We start from the raw sequence: 15,084 nt of genomic DNA on the forward strand, positions 1-15,084 counted from the left end.
GGTTTAAATAATAATAATTGGTTAATTAAAATACCTTATGACATAAATGTAACTTGTGCCAGTATCTGATATGATATTAATTCCTTAGAAAGATAATAAAATAATGATTTTACTTGGACACAATTTATAAACATCAGCTGGCTCATTTAAAATTTGATTTGCACATACAATTTGTCATTATTGGTTCCAACAATTACTTTGTCGCACGATCTAAGAGGAGAAGATTCTACTTACATAAGTACAACCCAGATGGAATAATGGTTAGCAAAACTGACTTGTGTACTGAAGGGCCTAGGTTTGAATCCTGGGGAAGGCATGTATGTTTTGTGAATATATAGCATATATGCTACAAAAGGACACTCAAAATGCACAGCAAGCCAAAACTGGGAAGGGAAGAGGTGTGGGAGACCTTCAGATGCTCCCTTCTGTTCTCCCTCAGAATTCCAGTAATTCAGCATGATGCAGCAGCTTAACAAACAAGGCCCAGAGATACCCAGTATGCCTAGATGGATACAGAGATCCCAGCCTTTTTTCAACCTGTATAGATATGTGCTACCTGCAGAGGTTTGAGGGAAAGCTATACCTTGGATTCCTTCCAAATAATAATCCTGAAAGGTAGAAAATGAATACATTTCATCAACTGGTAGATTTCTTAATTCAAAGCACCCCAAAATTCATCAGTTCCCAAAAGAGAAGCTGAAGCTATATGCTTGACTTAGGCAGTAGAATACTGGTCCAACCCATCGAAATCATTCAGAATTCCACAAATTGGAACCAAAGAAAATCAGTAAATAATTTTGTCAAGATAAGAAACTCCAGATCTTTTAATATATTAGAATCATTGAAGACACTCCAGAAACACTCTCTTCTTAAATGTCAGAAAATTGAAACATTAAATCACTTTTGCTCTCCCCCCCCCATCTTACACTCATTACTATCTTGAGCAATTTTGAATTCACACTAAATAATAATCTTGTTTAGTTGATCATGATTCATAGGACCAATCCATCATCTTGTAAATTGAACTCAGTTAAACAGAGCCCTTTTTTTTTATCATCATTTCTTCTTCATTATATACTACAGTGCAACTCCATCAGAATGTCAGCATTAAACAACTTTCTCTTCTTCCTCCTCTTTTTTTTTTTCCCCCTTCCTCTTCTTTTGGACTTTTCTTCCTCCCCCTTTTCCCCTGTTTAACCCATTTTTTAATTCATAATTAAAACTGACTTCTACATAGCCGCGTTTCACATCATTTTGCGTTGGTCAAACAGTATCATACCACTTTTCAGAAGCCAATTAGAAGTACAAAGGAAATTTTAAATTATGCAGCACACTTTCCCTTCACTTCAAAAGAGAGACTTGTGTATTTTCCTTTTTACTGTCCTTGCACATAGCAGGAGACCAAGCAGCTAGGAAATAATCACATAGTCTGTGGGCTGTTTATTTCTTTACAAATCCAAAATTATTTCTAACAATAAATGGCACTACACTAATAAAAAGAAACATTCTTTCTAAGCTACCACTAATACCTCATCAGATATTTGAAAGTCATGCACAAGGTAGCATTTTCTTTTGAAACAGCCTCCATTATTTTGCAGCAAGTCCTCCAACATATCTGAAACAACCTGATTTTCCAAGGATCCTTTATGCTGCATCTTTTGTCTCATTCTTTTCCCAATCCTGCCCACTATCACGGAAATGATACCTGTCTGTTCTTTCAAGGAGCTGAAAACAAAACAGTTATTTGAATTTTCCTGAAGGCAGATTGCTACATAAAGCGTTCGTTAAAATAGGATTAAATTTTTGTAAAAGGAGCATTAATTTCATTAAATTGTATTATATGGTAATCAAAATTTGTTTTTGTATTTTTTGTATATTTTTTTTAATTTTGAGTTTTAGAATCTCTTCAAGAACTTACACAACATTTTTAAAATGTAGGTCTGAAAGGTCTTATCAGTTCTTCTAGAAAACGTAAAATGCAAGCAGCTAGAAATAGACAAGTGATAGAAAAGTTAACTGAAGATTCAGGAAAGACATCAGAAGTTAATATAACTTCTAATTTAAGTATGTAGTGAAATAAATCTTGCATTATTAAGTAATCTTAGGTGTTTGATGTTTTATTTCAATGTAGTTCTAATATGATAATATGCAATTTTTCACCCACAGAGTTGAAATTGTTGTCATAGAATCTTTTGTCTTAACTTCGGGAACTTTATATTTAACAGTACCTATCTAGAGTCAGTATTTAAGGAATTGAAGCCTGTAGCTGTCTTTCTTCAAATAACTTATATATTAATATAAAAATAAGCTTAAAAGCATTAAAATCATGTATGTTTACATATTTTCTTATGCTTATTTATGTGAATAATGATTTTGATATTTTTACGTTTTAAAAATTGTATTCCTTTGTTAATAGATGCTGATAAGAATATTACCAGCAGACCAATTCGCAACAAGCAGCCTAGGATGAGAATGTATGCTGATGATGAAGAAGAAAAGAATAAATCTAGAGTTTTTGTAAGATCTAGACGGTATGATAAGAAGTGGTTGATTTCAGTCTGATTTGTTATACTTAGTAATTACAGCTGTTGAAATCAGCATTTATCTCATATTTTATGTGTATTCATATAATTTATAATGAGAGGCTTAGCCACATTCATACTTTAGCTTTTTTAAATATTTTTGTAGGAAAAATTTGAACATAAAAATACTTGGAGTCAAATTACACTTTACAGTGGTATTCCTTTGGCAGCATCAGAGTTTGTAGGATACTGTTTTGCATTAAACTTATTTATTTTTTATATGTGCAAAGTCCAAGATCCGGAATCATTGGAAGTTTGGTGATTCCGGATCTAGCAAAATAACATGCCGACATAGATGCAGCACTTATTGTTTATGTCAGGTAGAAAGATGCTAATCCCACTCTCCCACTGAGCCAGAGCACTGGTACAACTAGATCAGGCTGTCAAAAATTCAGGATCATAAAAATTTTCTGTGTGATTCCTTAGCCAGCAGGTGTGTAACCACTTCCCTGATCACCCCAAGTGATAGTTATCAATTTGAAACTGATTGTGAGGTGTGATGCACTAGTCAAGGTTAGATGTGATCCACATCTTCATATTTTCCAACCCCTTAGAATGCAGTGAAAATGAAAAAAGGTGATAAATGGCTTATAATGCAGCGAAAATGAAGAAAGGTGATAAACGGCTTCGTGGTCTCGCTGTCTCCACAGCGGAATTCTACAGGACTGCACAAAGCTTATTGCTATTCACCTATAAAAATGGGAAATAGAAATGCACTTCCAGCTCCCCTTTTTAGCTGGTATTACAATGGAAGTACTTCTCATTTAAAAATTCACTTTTGGGGGGTGTTCTTTATTAATTTTCAGGTAAGATACTAGGGAAAACAAAAGAAATTTTTCTTCTGGGTTGGAAGATGAGTTGGTAGTTTTTCTAAATATCGTTGATGGCTGTTTGAAATGGGGGGAAAGAAATATTTCTAAGGCCAGTTTATCTTTGCAGGGAAAAATAAGAAGCAAATACAGGGTGTTTCAGCAATTCGGTAACGAAATTTCAGGAATTATAAAGTACACCTAGATGATGGAAAATCAAATAGCAGTGCATGATCGGAAACACTTTGCTGGTGCGGTAATGATGACAACACAAGAAAATATGGACACAAACAAGATGAGAAAATGTTTATTATGTGCAGCTAAAATGTCGGGAACATTCAGTACAGCTAAAATGTTGGGAATGTTAAATTTTTGCATACATTAATGGTATACATGTGGTGCTGCTACATCTGAATGCAAAGTACCCTTAACATTGGATTGGCAAGGGTGTGTCAAGATGCTGGTGTCCGAAACCCCTGTTAACAGTGCTCAAGAAGTTTTTGCATGCGTCATGGCAGCTGCTGGACATGCCAGGTATTGTTCAGAACATTAGATCTTCCATGTGCCAGAGATGTGATCACGGTCCGGAAGTGTATTTTCGATGTTGTAAAATTTGATTCATTCTTTGATGACCAGTTGTCAGTTTTTGTTTTCATTTCTTGGTTACTGCTGTACTAAGCATAATAAATATGTTTTGTCACTCTGTTCGTGTCCTTCATTTTTTGTCATCATTATCGCACCAGAAAAGCATTTCCAACCATGTATTGCTATGTGATTTTCCATCGTCCAGTGTATTCTATTTATCCTAAAAGTTTGTAACCAAATTGCTGAAACAACCTGTCTATGAGTTTCATAGGATGGTGAAGTGTTTAAAAGTGACATGCAGAAATCCTAGTCCAATTATGGTATACCTGCCTCTCTTTATTCTTATATTCTCAGATCCTAGACTAATCAAAATTATTTTTATTTTTTTCTTTATATATTTTTTGGCTGGTGGTCCAGATTTTGGATTTTTGCTGTGTTATGTAAATCTATATTTTTGTTTCAAAAGTCATGGTATTCCATAACTAATTAATGTAGATAATATAAAGAATCCATGATTTTTTTTTAAATTATTTTCTGATGAAGTAAGATTGTTTAATAAATGTTGCACGAGTTTAGAACCCAGCACACTTAAAAAATTGCTGATATATGAAATGCTGTCTACTGAGTGGCTGAAGCCACTGAGCATTGATTTAATTCTTGATTGTGGGATAGAATATATGTGTGGATGCCTTTGTGGTTTTACAAGATGAACATTTGGGTCTAAAATATTTGTCAGGACAAAAGTGATATAAATGACTAAATCCATTCAAAGTGCTGATTCTTCACAGTTACATTTTAGAAAAGAAAGAAGATCAGAAATTGTCATATCATATTTTGAATTTGTATTTTGCTTAAAATCTAAAACAAGGTTTTTTGGCAATAAATTTAGAACAATTGAAATTAAAAGTGGACCACAGGATTTTGAATCATCTTGCATTTCATATAGCAGTATCAAGTTCATCAAATAACTTTCTCAAAGCTGGAACACTTGCCGAAATTTTAACACTTTGCAAGCTTAAAATTAAAAGAATCAATGATGATATCCTTATGACCAAAATGATCTTTAAGCAACTTGTCGTAATTTTTATCAGTTAATTGAAAACCAGATACTACATTTAATGCTCCTGCAGTCAAGTATGTTTTTAAATATGCAAATTTTTCAGAGTGAATCATTTCAATCAATAGTGCTTTCAAATGAATTCCAAAATTTGTTCCAATATTTCGGGTCTCCTGAATACAGTTTGATTATTAATTTGGAAAGTTTAATTGAAGAGGGTAAATTTAAGTCATCATTCAAAGTACTTAACAATTTTTCAGATGTCGGCAAGTTAATAAAATTTTCTTTCTGTTTCTTTAAACGTTTAAGTTTGTTACTATATCTGATACATTTTTCTTGGTAATCAGTACTTACTTTTGCAGTTAAGTTTGTATCAATGAAATGTTCAATTTGAGTATCTAAGGATTTTAATTTATTCATTTTCTCAATTAAAACTTCTAAATCATCCTCTAAGATATTAGATGTAATACTTCATCTGCTAATTCAACATCAGTTCTTGAAATTAGTTTAGCATTATTGCTTCTTTCAACACTACATTGTTTTAATTTTTCAAAATTTTCTTCACAGGCCATGTTTTATATTTTAAAGAATTATACATTCAAAGCGAAAATTATAAGTGTAAAATGCTCACTTATAATCCTCTTCAAAATGGTTGTATGTTTGCCAATGCATAACCATTGAAAATAGGATTGCTACACTAAGCATAACCCATGAAATAAAAAGAATCTATGGGTCAGAAACTTTAACATTTCTGACACCAAAATTTATACAGGAAAAACATTGCTAATAATCATCAGTAAAACTTATAAAGTTATTACTAAACTATGATTTATTTACATAAATTTTAAAAAAATGAAAAGGAAGAAAGAATGTTACTTCACACTTCTTCATTCATCATCATTAACTGCACTCTCAACTAGGTTGCGCATGAAAGCTACATCATATAGAAGCATGGCCATTTTCCACAGTATTAACCTGAAAACTTATCCTGGTGAATTAGAGATCTGTTGAGTTTCCTTACCTCAGAATTTGTTGCTTACTTGAAGGCTACATGGTTTGGGTACAAAAATCCTGCAACCTTATGTAAATATATATTTTCAGTGTTAGAACCAGTTTAAAACAAAACACTAACTGTAAACATAATAAATAGTATATTGTATTCAAGATAGTTTAAATAAGGGAATATTTTACATAGTTAGAGTCAGGATATTATTTTAAAAGATATAACAAATAATAATAATAATTCTTAAAAACACTTAGCCATTGTCAAACTCTTGCACCAGTTTTATGTGTTTGCACAAAATATAATTAAACAGAAAAATTGTTTATTTATTTATTTGTACACTAAACTGTAAATGATATTACTAGAAATAATTAGATACGTTTTTTAGTATTTCTGTTATGTATTTTAAATCATAAATGTACTAATAATTAATATTAAATTATTTCAGTTCAGATGCCTTTAGATCAACATCCCGCAGTGTTCACAGCCGTTTAGGAGCAAAATATACCAAAGATGATTTGTTTCATTTAGGTAGGAGGATTAATATTAGTGATGAAGAAGATACTGAAAAAGTACCTGTAATTCGAAAAGTGACATCTCGTTTCAATATCTGGACAGATATTGCAAAATCAATGGCTGATGAAGAAAGCTCTCGAAAAGACTTTTATAAAACTAGTAGCAGATCATCACAAAATTCAAGAAGCAGATTGTTTCAAAATCTGAGGAGCAGGCAAACCGAAGATTTGAGAAGCACCCTTAATTCATCATCATTCAGAAGGAAAAGTACATATTCATCTCATGCTCCTGAAGATTTGCGCTCAAAAATTAAAAGATTGAGAAGAGATACTCTAAATGCACGTAGATCCCCTCTGTTTCGAGATGATGATAATGATTGAAGCATCATACAAGACTGTGATTCTTGACAGTATATGACACTGTAAGCTATGCATGTGAATTTTATTTTATTAAACAAAATAATTTTAAATACCAGTTTATGAAAATACTGAAATTTTATAAATACAACATACACTATGCTGTATATGTTCTTGAAATAGTTTTACTGATATGTATGGTTTTTAATGTAAATATTTTAATATAAAATAATAAAAAAATGTTTTCGTAGTTCAGCATCAATAATATCAAATCTAACACGCATTACTCTTTTTTTTTTTTTTTTTTTTAATTTTAAGTAGTTTTGATGAATTTCGAATGGTACATGATTTGAACCTACTGCAGCAATATATAAAATGGTGAATAATTTTTAATTACGATGAAATATTTTACTGAAAGGGAAGAATAATAGAAATAAAAGACATCACATAATTATATATGTAATGTATTTAATTTTTTATTATCTGTGTGCATATATATGTATGTATACAGATATATATATTATATAAATGCTCATTTAGCATTGCACTGATGTATATAAAGAAGGTGGCAAAGGAAACTTTATTGAATATTAGGCAGCTCTTGGACATCGAGAGATAATTTAAATGTAATTCATAATATAATAAAATATGGTAAACAGGGTTCGTAGCGGTCCTTATAAGTGCTTATAAGTCCTTATATTTGAAAATAAAATATAACGGCCCTTGTAGGTGCTTACGTTTTCTTTTTTAAAGTCCTTATTTTTCGCTTTTAGTGCTCTTTTTTTTTTTTTTTTTTTTTTTTTTTTTAGTGAACGCACTATTTTTTCCCGTACCAAAGCTGAAACTAAATAAACAAATTTTCTTCCTAATATGGAATGTCAGATGGTGAATCATACTCCCGGAAATAGCTTTTCCCCCCTTTCTCTGCATTAACATAACCTTTGGTGTGCACGAAGAGTACAGACAGGTGCCCGTCGTTCTATTGGTCAAAGAATTGCGAAAGCAGTAGAAAATTTCGGTACATTCGACATTCTTTTCCTCCCACCCAAATACTACACACGTTTGAATTTCTATCAAGATCTTAATAATTTGCATTCTCGTTCTGCTTGGCCAGTTCATATTTGTGTTTATTATGATCATTATGCTTATATTATGAGCATATGTATGAATGTTTATAATAACATAGTTGCAGTAACTGCTGAAGTATAATAAACTTCCAAAAATGGTTGTGTTTTAACACAGATATAATGTTCAGAATGGCTTAAATAAAGGGAAAGTAATTGAAAAGTCAAAATAATTTCATTTTTTCGCCAATACATTATACAGTACGAAGATTGGGAGGTTCTCTCCTTTCTCCGCAAAATCTCGAATATTGAAACTGTTACAGTTCGCTGCAAAACAAGCAACGGACCTTTTTTTTTTTTTTCACTTTCCAATCTGGATTGAATAAGACTAAAAGTTCTGTGGTCTACCAACCCAAGCGAAGAATAAAAACAACATTATTTAGTTCTTTATTCTCCCAATACCTGCAGCTGTTGATTCGGATTGCGTAATATCACGTAGGGAAGAATTAGGGTGCACGTATTGCGCAATAACGTTTGGGATATTTTGCAGAGATAATTAATTTTGATGTTCTGTCCGAGATTTGTTTATGAACAGTTAAAAGAGTTTTACTGTGCTTGCTAAGCAGACTGTTTTTCAGTTCCATTGGTTTACTTTTATATGATGCACATATCAAAATGTCAAAAGCATTTATTTAGTGGAAAAATCTAAAGAGCGGCTACAGTCTAACCCCCCTTCCACTCCTCTTTTTCAAGTTATGCTCGACTGTCCGAATATTCGCCAATTTCCAAGTATGCGGGTTAGTTAAGCTTTTACTATTAAAGGATGACCGCATGAAGCAAATTTTGTCTTCTGATTTCAGAAATGTTCCTCTTTTTTACTTAAATTACTTTGCTTGCAATATCTGTTAAGGGAAAACTGATATATACAGTGAAAATTTAGAAAATGTTCAGAATTTAGATTTAAATTATTTAAATATCAATATGAGTGGAAAAATAAATTGTATTTATTATTAGGTTCCAAGTGAATACAATAAATATTCCTTATTATTATTTATTTTCTCTATTTTGAACTGAAATTTCATCATTAAATCTTGTAATATAGTTTAGTTCTGCATAGTTTTTTTTTTCCTCAACCTACCTAATAACATCATAAATGCTTAATTTATTAAAATTATACTATGTATAAATTAAAATTTTAATTTATAATTCACTTTAACTTCGATATTAAGTCATGTATTAACAGAAGGCTAAACAATTTTCAAAGTGTTTTTGATGTGAAATTAGGTAACGCTTCTTTAGACATAAGTGTGGTAATTTATTAATTGCTGAGGTTCAGATATTGCAGTTTTTGTAAAGGCCTTCATTCCTCATATAAGGTAACTGACTCTTGAAGAATTGCAGTCATTCTACAGTTCAAAAAATTATAAAAATTTGTTATATTCATTCAGATTATTGAAGCCTTCATCTTTTTGAGGGGTGGGAATGTGAAAGTAAGCAAAACAGTTAGTTCAGAAATTAAAATAATTCACTATAATTTTGAACTACTATTTTTAGTATTGTACTTAGCCTTTTTACTTTCAACTACCCATTACATAATTTATATACACCAATCATTCATTATTTAAATTATCATTACCATTTTTATAAGTGTATTTATCTATATTTAACGTGATTAAAATGGCTGTACTTCATTACCCATTATAACCATTAATAATTTGCATGTATTACAAGAGTATTTATAATTACTAATAATCATTACCATTTTTATAAGTGTATTTATCTATATTTAACGTGATTAAAATGGCTGTACTTCATTACCCATTATAACCATTAATAATTTGCATGTATTACAAGAGTATTTATAATTACTAATAATCATTACCATTTTTATAAGTGTATTTATCTATATTTAACGTGATTAAAATGGCTGTACTTCATTACCCATTATAACCATTAATAATTTGCATGTATTACAAGAGTATTTATAATTATTCACATCTTTTGCATGGTCATTTTTAATATTAAGTCATTTCATATGTAATCATACTTCTGATTTCAAATTATCTCATTCTGAAAATTTATATAAATTTTTCACAATAATTCAGAATTAAACTTAATTTTTATAACCTTTCCTAACAGCAGTATTTGAAAAAAATTTTCTTTCATTATTTTATTTATTCAACTTTAAATATAGAAATTAATGTTTAATGTAAAAAAAAAAATAATTTGTTAACAATTTCACAAAAATTCATTTCATATTTAAAATTCGGTATTAATATGGAATATTTTAGTTGCACCAAATAATTAATCATTTCATTGCTCTAGAAATATGAGTTTTCTGTCAGAATTTATAAATTTAGAATCATTTAAAGTAATCACTGGAAAGGAAGTTATCATGCAAAATATTGTGTTATCTTTTTTTAAAGTATTTTATATATTTCACCAAAATAACGGAATCCAAATTTGTAGAAACTTGTTGGAAAAAAGCATTTTTTTTAAACTTTAAAACCCATTGCAGCATGTATAACCTGTTTTATTGAAGAGAAACTGAACTGATATACATGCAGTAGGTTTTAAGCATGAGAAGTAAGCACTTGACTATTGCATGTATATGAACTCGATGCCAATTTTAAAACCCACTGTATGTGTGTCAGCTCTGTTTCAGTGAAGAGAAATGCAAAGTATTAACTGACATTTAGAGCACTAGTAAGTAAGTTGGCTCTATGAATACTTAAGAAATCATTAATAATAATATGGTATTCCTCACTTTCCTCCACTTGTGAATATTGGCATTGAACTTGTTATTTAAGGAGGATTTGAAAATAAATTTGGAGGTGGGAGGGAGTAAATTGTATTGTCTTTAAGCATACACATTCATACCTCGTGGAATGAAAAAGTAAAGGATGTCTGTCTCATTTACTTTTTTTTTTTTAATTTTAATAAGTATAATTTGGGTGGATTGATATTGGACACAATGAGGATACTAATGCTGTTACTGGTAATTATTTCTCATAATAACTGGAAATTTTGGATATTCAGAGATCTGTGATTTTACATACTTTATTGAATAAAACACAGTAAAGCTGTATACAAGTTTGGAGATGGTTTTATCTATTGTTCCACAAATATGAGTTTACATTTTATGTAATTATAGTTGGCAATGGAAAAAAATTGGGATTTGATACTATTTGTCAGAATTATATACATAACATATAATCTATGTAAGCTATAGCTTAAAGCCCCACTTTCTTGGGAGTCCCCAAAAATTATAATATAATAAACTACTAAATGGTCTCATATCTCGAATAGCTTAGGTCCTTATCAAGTCTAAATCCTGCTCTACTGATTGAATAAAGTATTTTACATGCACTTCTATCATTATGTAAGCATCTTTAACTTTACATTCAAACATGTTATTAAATGGTTTTTCAATATCTTGGAAACTTATTTAGATTTTCTCCTAGTAAGATATTTCTTACTGCATGTTGGCCACAGAATAATTATTAGCTTATATTTAAATAAGTGCTCTTCAATCCATAGCCCACTGAGCCTTTTCAATAAGTTAAAAATGCAACTGTCTTAAATTCTTTTCTTCTTCCCCCCCCCTTTTTTTTTTTTTGCCATAGAGAAATTTGCAACATATATTTATATCATCCAACTCTGCTTTTGTTGAGGATCAGTATACAACAGGGTTCGTAGCGATCCTTACAAGTGCTTATAAGTCCTGATATTTGAAAATAAAATATAAAGGCCCTTATAGGTGCTTACTTTTTCTTTAAAGCCCTTATTTTTTTGTTTTTAGTGCGTATTTTTTGCTTTTAGTGCTTTTTTTTTAATCCTTTGTTTTTAATGAACGCGCATTTTTTCCCCGTACCAAAGCCGAAACTAAATAAACAACTTTTCTTCCTTATTTGCAACGTCAGATGGTGAATCATACACCCGGAAATTGCTTTCCCCTTCCTTCCTCTACATTAACGCGCGCGAGAGTACAGACAGGTGCACGTCGTTCTATTGGCCAAAGAATTGAAAACGGTAGAAAATTCCGGTACATTTGGTATTCTTTTCCTTCCACCCAAATACTGCACACGTTTGAATTTTTATCAAGATTTTAATAATTTGCATTCTCATTCCCCGTGGTCAGTTCATATTCGTGTTTATTATGATCGTTATGCTTATATTATGAGCATATGTATGAATATTTATAATAATATAGTTGCAGTAACTACTAAAGTATAGATAAACTTCCAAAAATGGGTGTTTTTACACAGATTAGCTTTCTAAGGAATAATATTCGGAATGGCTTAAATAAAAGGAAAGTAATCGAATAGTCAAAATAATTTCATTTTCTTTGCCAATACATTATACAGTACGGAGGTTGGGAGTTTCTCCGCAAAATCTCTAATATTGAAGCAGCAGACTTTTTTTTTTTTTTTTTTTTTTTTTTTCTCACTGCCCAATCTGGATTGAATAGGACTAAAGGTTTTTGCGGTCTACCCAACCCAAGCGAAGATTGACTCTATTCCGGATATTTAATACAGTCTGTTGAAAATTAGAATCAGAAACACCCCAGATTAGTAAGTCTCTTTCTTTCTCTCTTTTTTTTTTTTCCTTTATTTAGTTCTTTATTCTCCAAATACCGGCAGGTGTTGATTCCGATTGCGTAATATCACATATGGAAGAATTATGCCGCACGTATTGTGCAATAACGTTTGCGGTATTTTGCATTGATAATTAATTTTGATGTTCAGTCTGAGATTTGTTTATGAACACTTAAAAGAGTTTTACTGTACTTTATAAGCAGAATATTTCTCAGTTCCGTTGGTCTATTTTTATATGATGCACATATCGAAATGTCAAAATCATTTATTTGGCCGAGAAATCTAAAGAACGGCTACAATCTTCCTCACTCCTTTTTTTCCAGTTACTATCTGGAATATTCGGGAATTTCCGAGAATGCGGGTTAATTAAGCTTTTACTGTTAAAGGATGACTGAATGAAGCAATTTCCCGTCTTCTGATTTCAGAAATGTGCCTCTTTTTTACTTAAATTACTTTGCTTGGAATATATGTTAAGGGAAAACTGTTATGCAATGAAAATTTAGAAAATGTTCAGAATTTTGATTTAAGTTAAATTATTTAAATACTAATATGAGTGGGAAAATAAATTGTATTTATTATTAGGTGCCAAATGAATACAATTAATATGGCTTATTATTATTTATTTTCTATATTTTCAACTGAAATATCATCATTGAATCTTGTAATATAGTTTAGTTCTGCATAGTTTCTTTTCTCTCATTGTGAACTAATTCTGTAAATTGAACTGTCATTTAAAATTTAAAAAAAAAAAGTTAATTGTTTTCCATTGTTGAGGTAATGCTCATTCTCTTAATAAATATTGCTTTGCTCATATTTTAAATTACAAGTCTAATTTTTCCTTTAAGGTTATGCAGTTGTGTATAATGTAATTAGACAGGTGCTTATTTTTTCCTTAAAATGTGCTTGAAAAGTGCTTATAGGTGTTTATTTTTTTAACTAAAATGTGGCTATGAACTCTGATACAAGGTGGTTATAATTAAAGATCCACTTTGAAATGGTCAGAGGGAAAACTACTGGATCAAATGTTATAAAACTTGGTAATCATGAAAAGGAGGTCATGGGAATTTATCTTCCATGGGAGGGGGCGATATGATGCTCTATGCAACATTGTTAAATAAGGGTTGGAATATAACTTAACCTTTTGTTACATGGGTTTAACTAGTTGTGTACCCTTAAGAAACATACGATTGTAATATTTAATAATTTGTAAATGGTAACATTTAATATTTAGTAACTTGTAATTGGCAACACTTAATATTTAGTAACTTGTAATTGGCAACACTTTGGATACAGATATGAAAATAGAACTATGCTGGTATTGCAGTTCTCTGTGATTATACATTCTATGATTGTAAATAAATAGTTTCTTAAAGCTAAAAGTGTACCCTCATAATAATATATGGTGTCAGGAAAATTTTGCTTTCAAAATTAAAAGTTTAAAACCACCAGAGCCGATGAAATTTGATGGAAATCTAGCTTCAAATTGGCAGAGACGGCTGCAATCATTTGAAATATATGAAGTAGCTAGTGGATTACATAATAAAGAAGAGTAGGTAAGAGTTAATACTTTTCTTCATGTAATAGGAATCCGTGGTCTTGAAATATATAATACATTTCCTATAGAAGATTGTAAAGAAATTAAATTAAGTGAAATTTAAACAAAATTTACAGAATATTGTATTCCTAAGAAAAATATTACATATGAAAGACATTCTTTACTAGAAATCAAACCACGTCAGAAATCATAGATGAATACGTAACTGACCTTCGAAATAAAGCTAGAACATGCGAGTTTGCACAATTAACGGATAGTTTAATAAAGGATAAAATTGTTTGTGGTATAAGATGATGTAGTGAGAGCAAGATTGTTACATGAAACAGAATTAACATTAGAAAAAGCTCTTGATATATGCAGATCTGCCGAAATAAGTGCACATCAAATGAAAATCATAAAAGATTAGGAAACTGCTGTAAACTTTGTGAAAAAGAAACTAAGTAAACATAATTAGAATACCTACAAAGAGGTAAATACCAATAAACAAAAGACAAAAGTTTGCTCTAAATGTGGAACATCTCATGAGTATCGAATGTGTCCAGCATATGGAAAAATCTGTCATAAATGTAAAAAGGCAAATCATTTTGCGAATCAGTGTAAAAGCTGTATAATAAAAAATGAAGCAGTCAAGGTAAACAAAAAAGATAGACAAATTAAATTAATAAATCATGACTCTGAGGAAGAGTTAGAATTTTATGTTGGTACATTAAACCTTAATTCAGATAACAAGGAAGAGAAATGGACTGTTGACGTTAATTTAAGTAAAAGTAAACTAAATTTGCAGTTAGATACTGGAGCAATGTTATTTCTAAAAGCAAAGTGAAATTGCTAAATGTTCCGATACAGAAGTCAGAAATTAAAAGATTAGTTACATTCTCTGGGAATAAAATGGATACTTTAGGAAAAGTAGTATCTAACTGCCAATATGGAAAAAATAATTATGATGTGGAATTGCAAGT

The 15,084-nt window shown here is 30.5% G+C and overlaps 1 protein-coding gene across 4 annotated transcripts in view; it reads left to right on the forward strand.

Annotated features, from left to right (window-relative positions):
* Positions 1–7,158, forward strand: part of LOC118185835 (nuclear cap-binding protein subunit 3-like) — an 84,172-nt gene extending 77,014 nt beyond the window's left edge. Inside the window, exons 10-12 of one of the 4 annotated variants that reach the window (XM_035355753.2) lie at positions 1,939–2,064; positions 2,417–2,531; positions 6,490–6,635. In XM_035355753.2, coding sequence (XP_035211644.1) covers positions 1,939–2,064; positions 2,417–2,531; positions 6,490–6,499 — 251 coding nt within the window. In that variant the 3' untranslated portion in view covers positions 6,500–6,635. Of the gene's footprint in view, positions 1–1,938; positions 2,065–2,416; positions 2,532–6,484 lie in introns of all 4 variants that reach the window. The other 3 variants (XM_035355751.2, XM_035355754.2, XM_035355752.1) reach the window with 3 other exon arrangements.
* The last annotated feature ends 7,926 nt before the right edge of the window (positions 7,159–15,084 follow it).

This window comes from Stegodyphus dumicola, chromosome 9 (assembly GCF_044657685.1).
Source record: "Stegodyphus dumicola isolate Sdum_Otavi_A_Nest chromosome 9, ASM4465768v1".
Lineage (NCBI taxonomy): Eukaryota > Metazoa > Arthropoda > Arachnida > Araneae > Eresidae > Stegodyphus > Stegodyphus dumicola.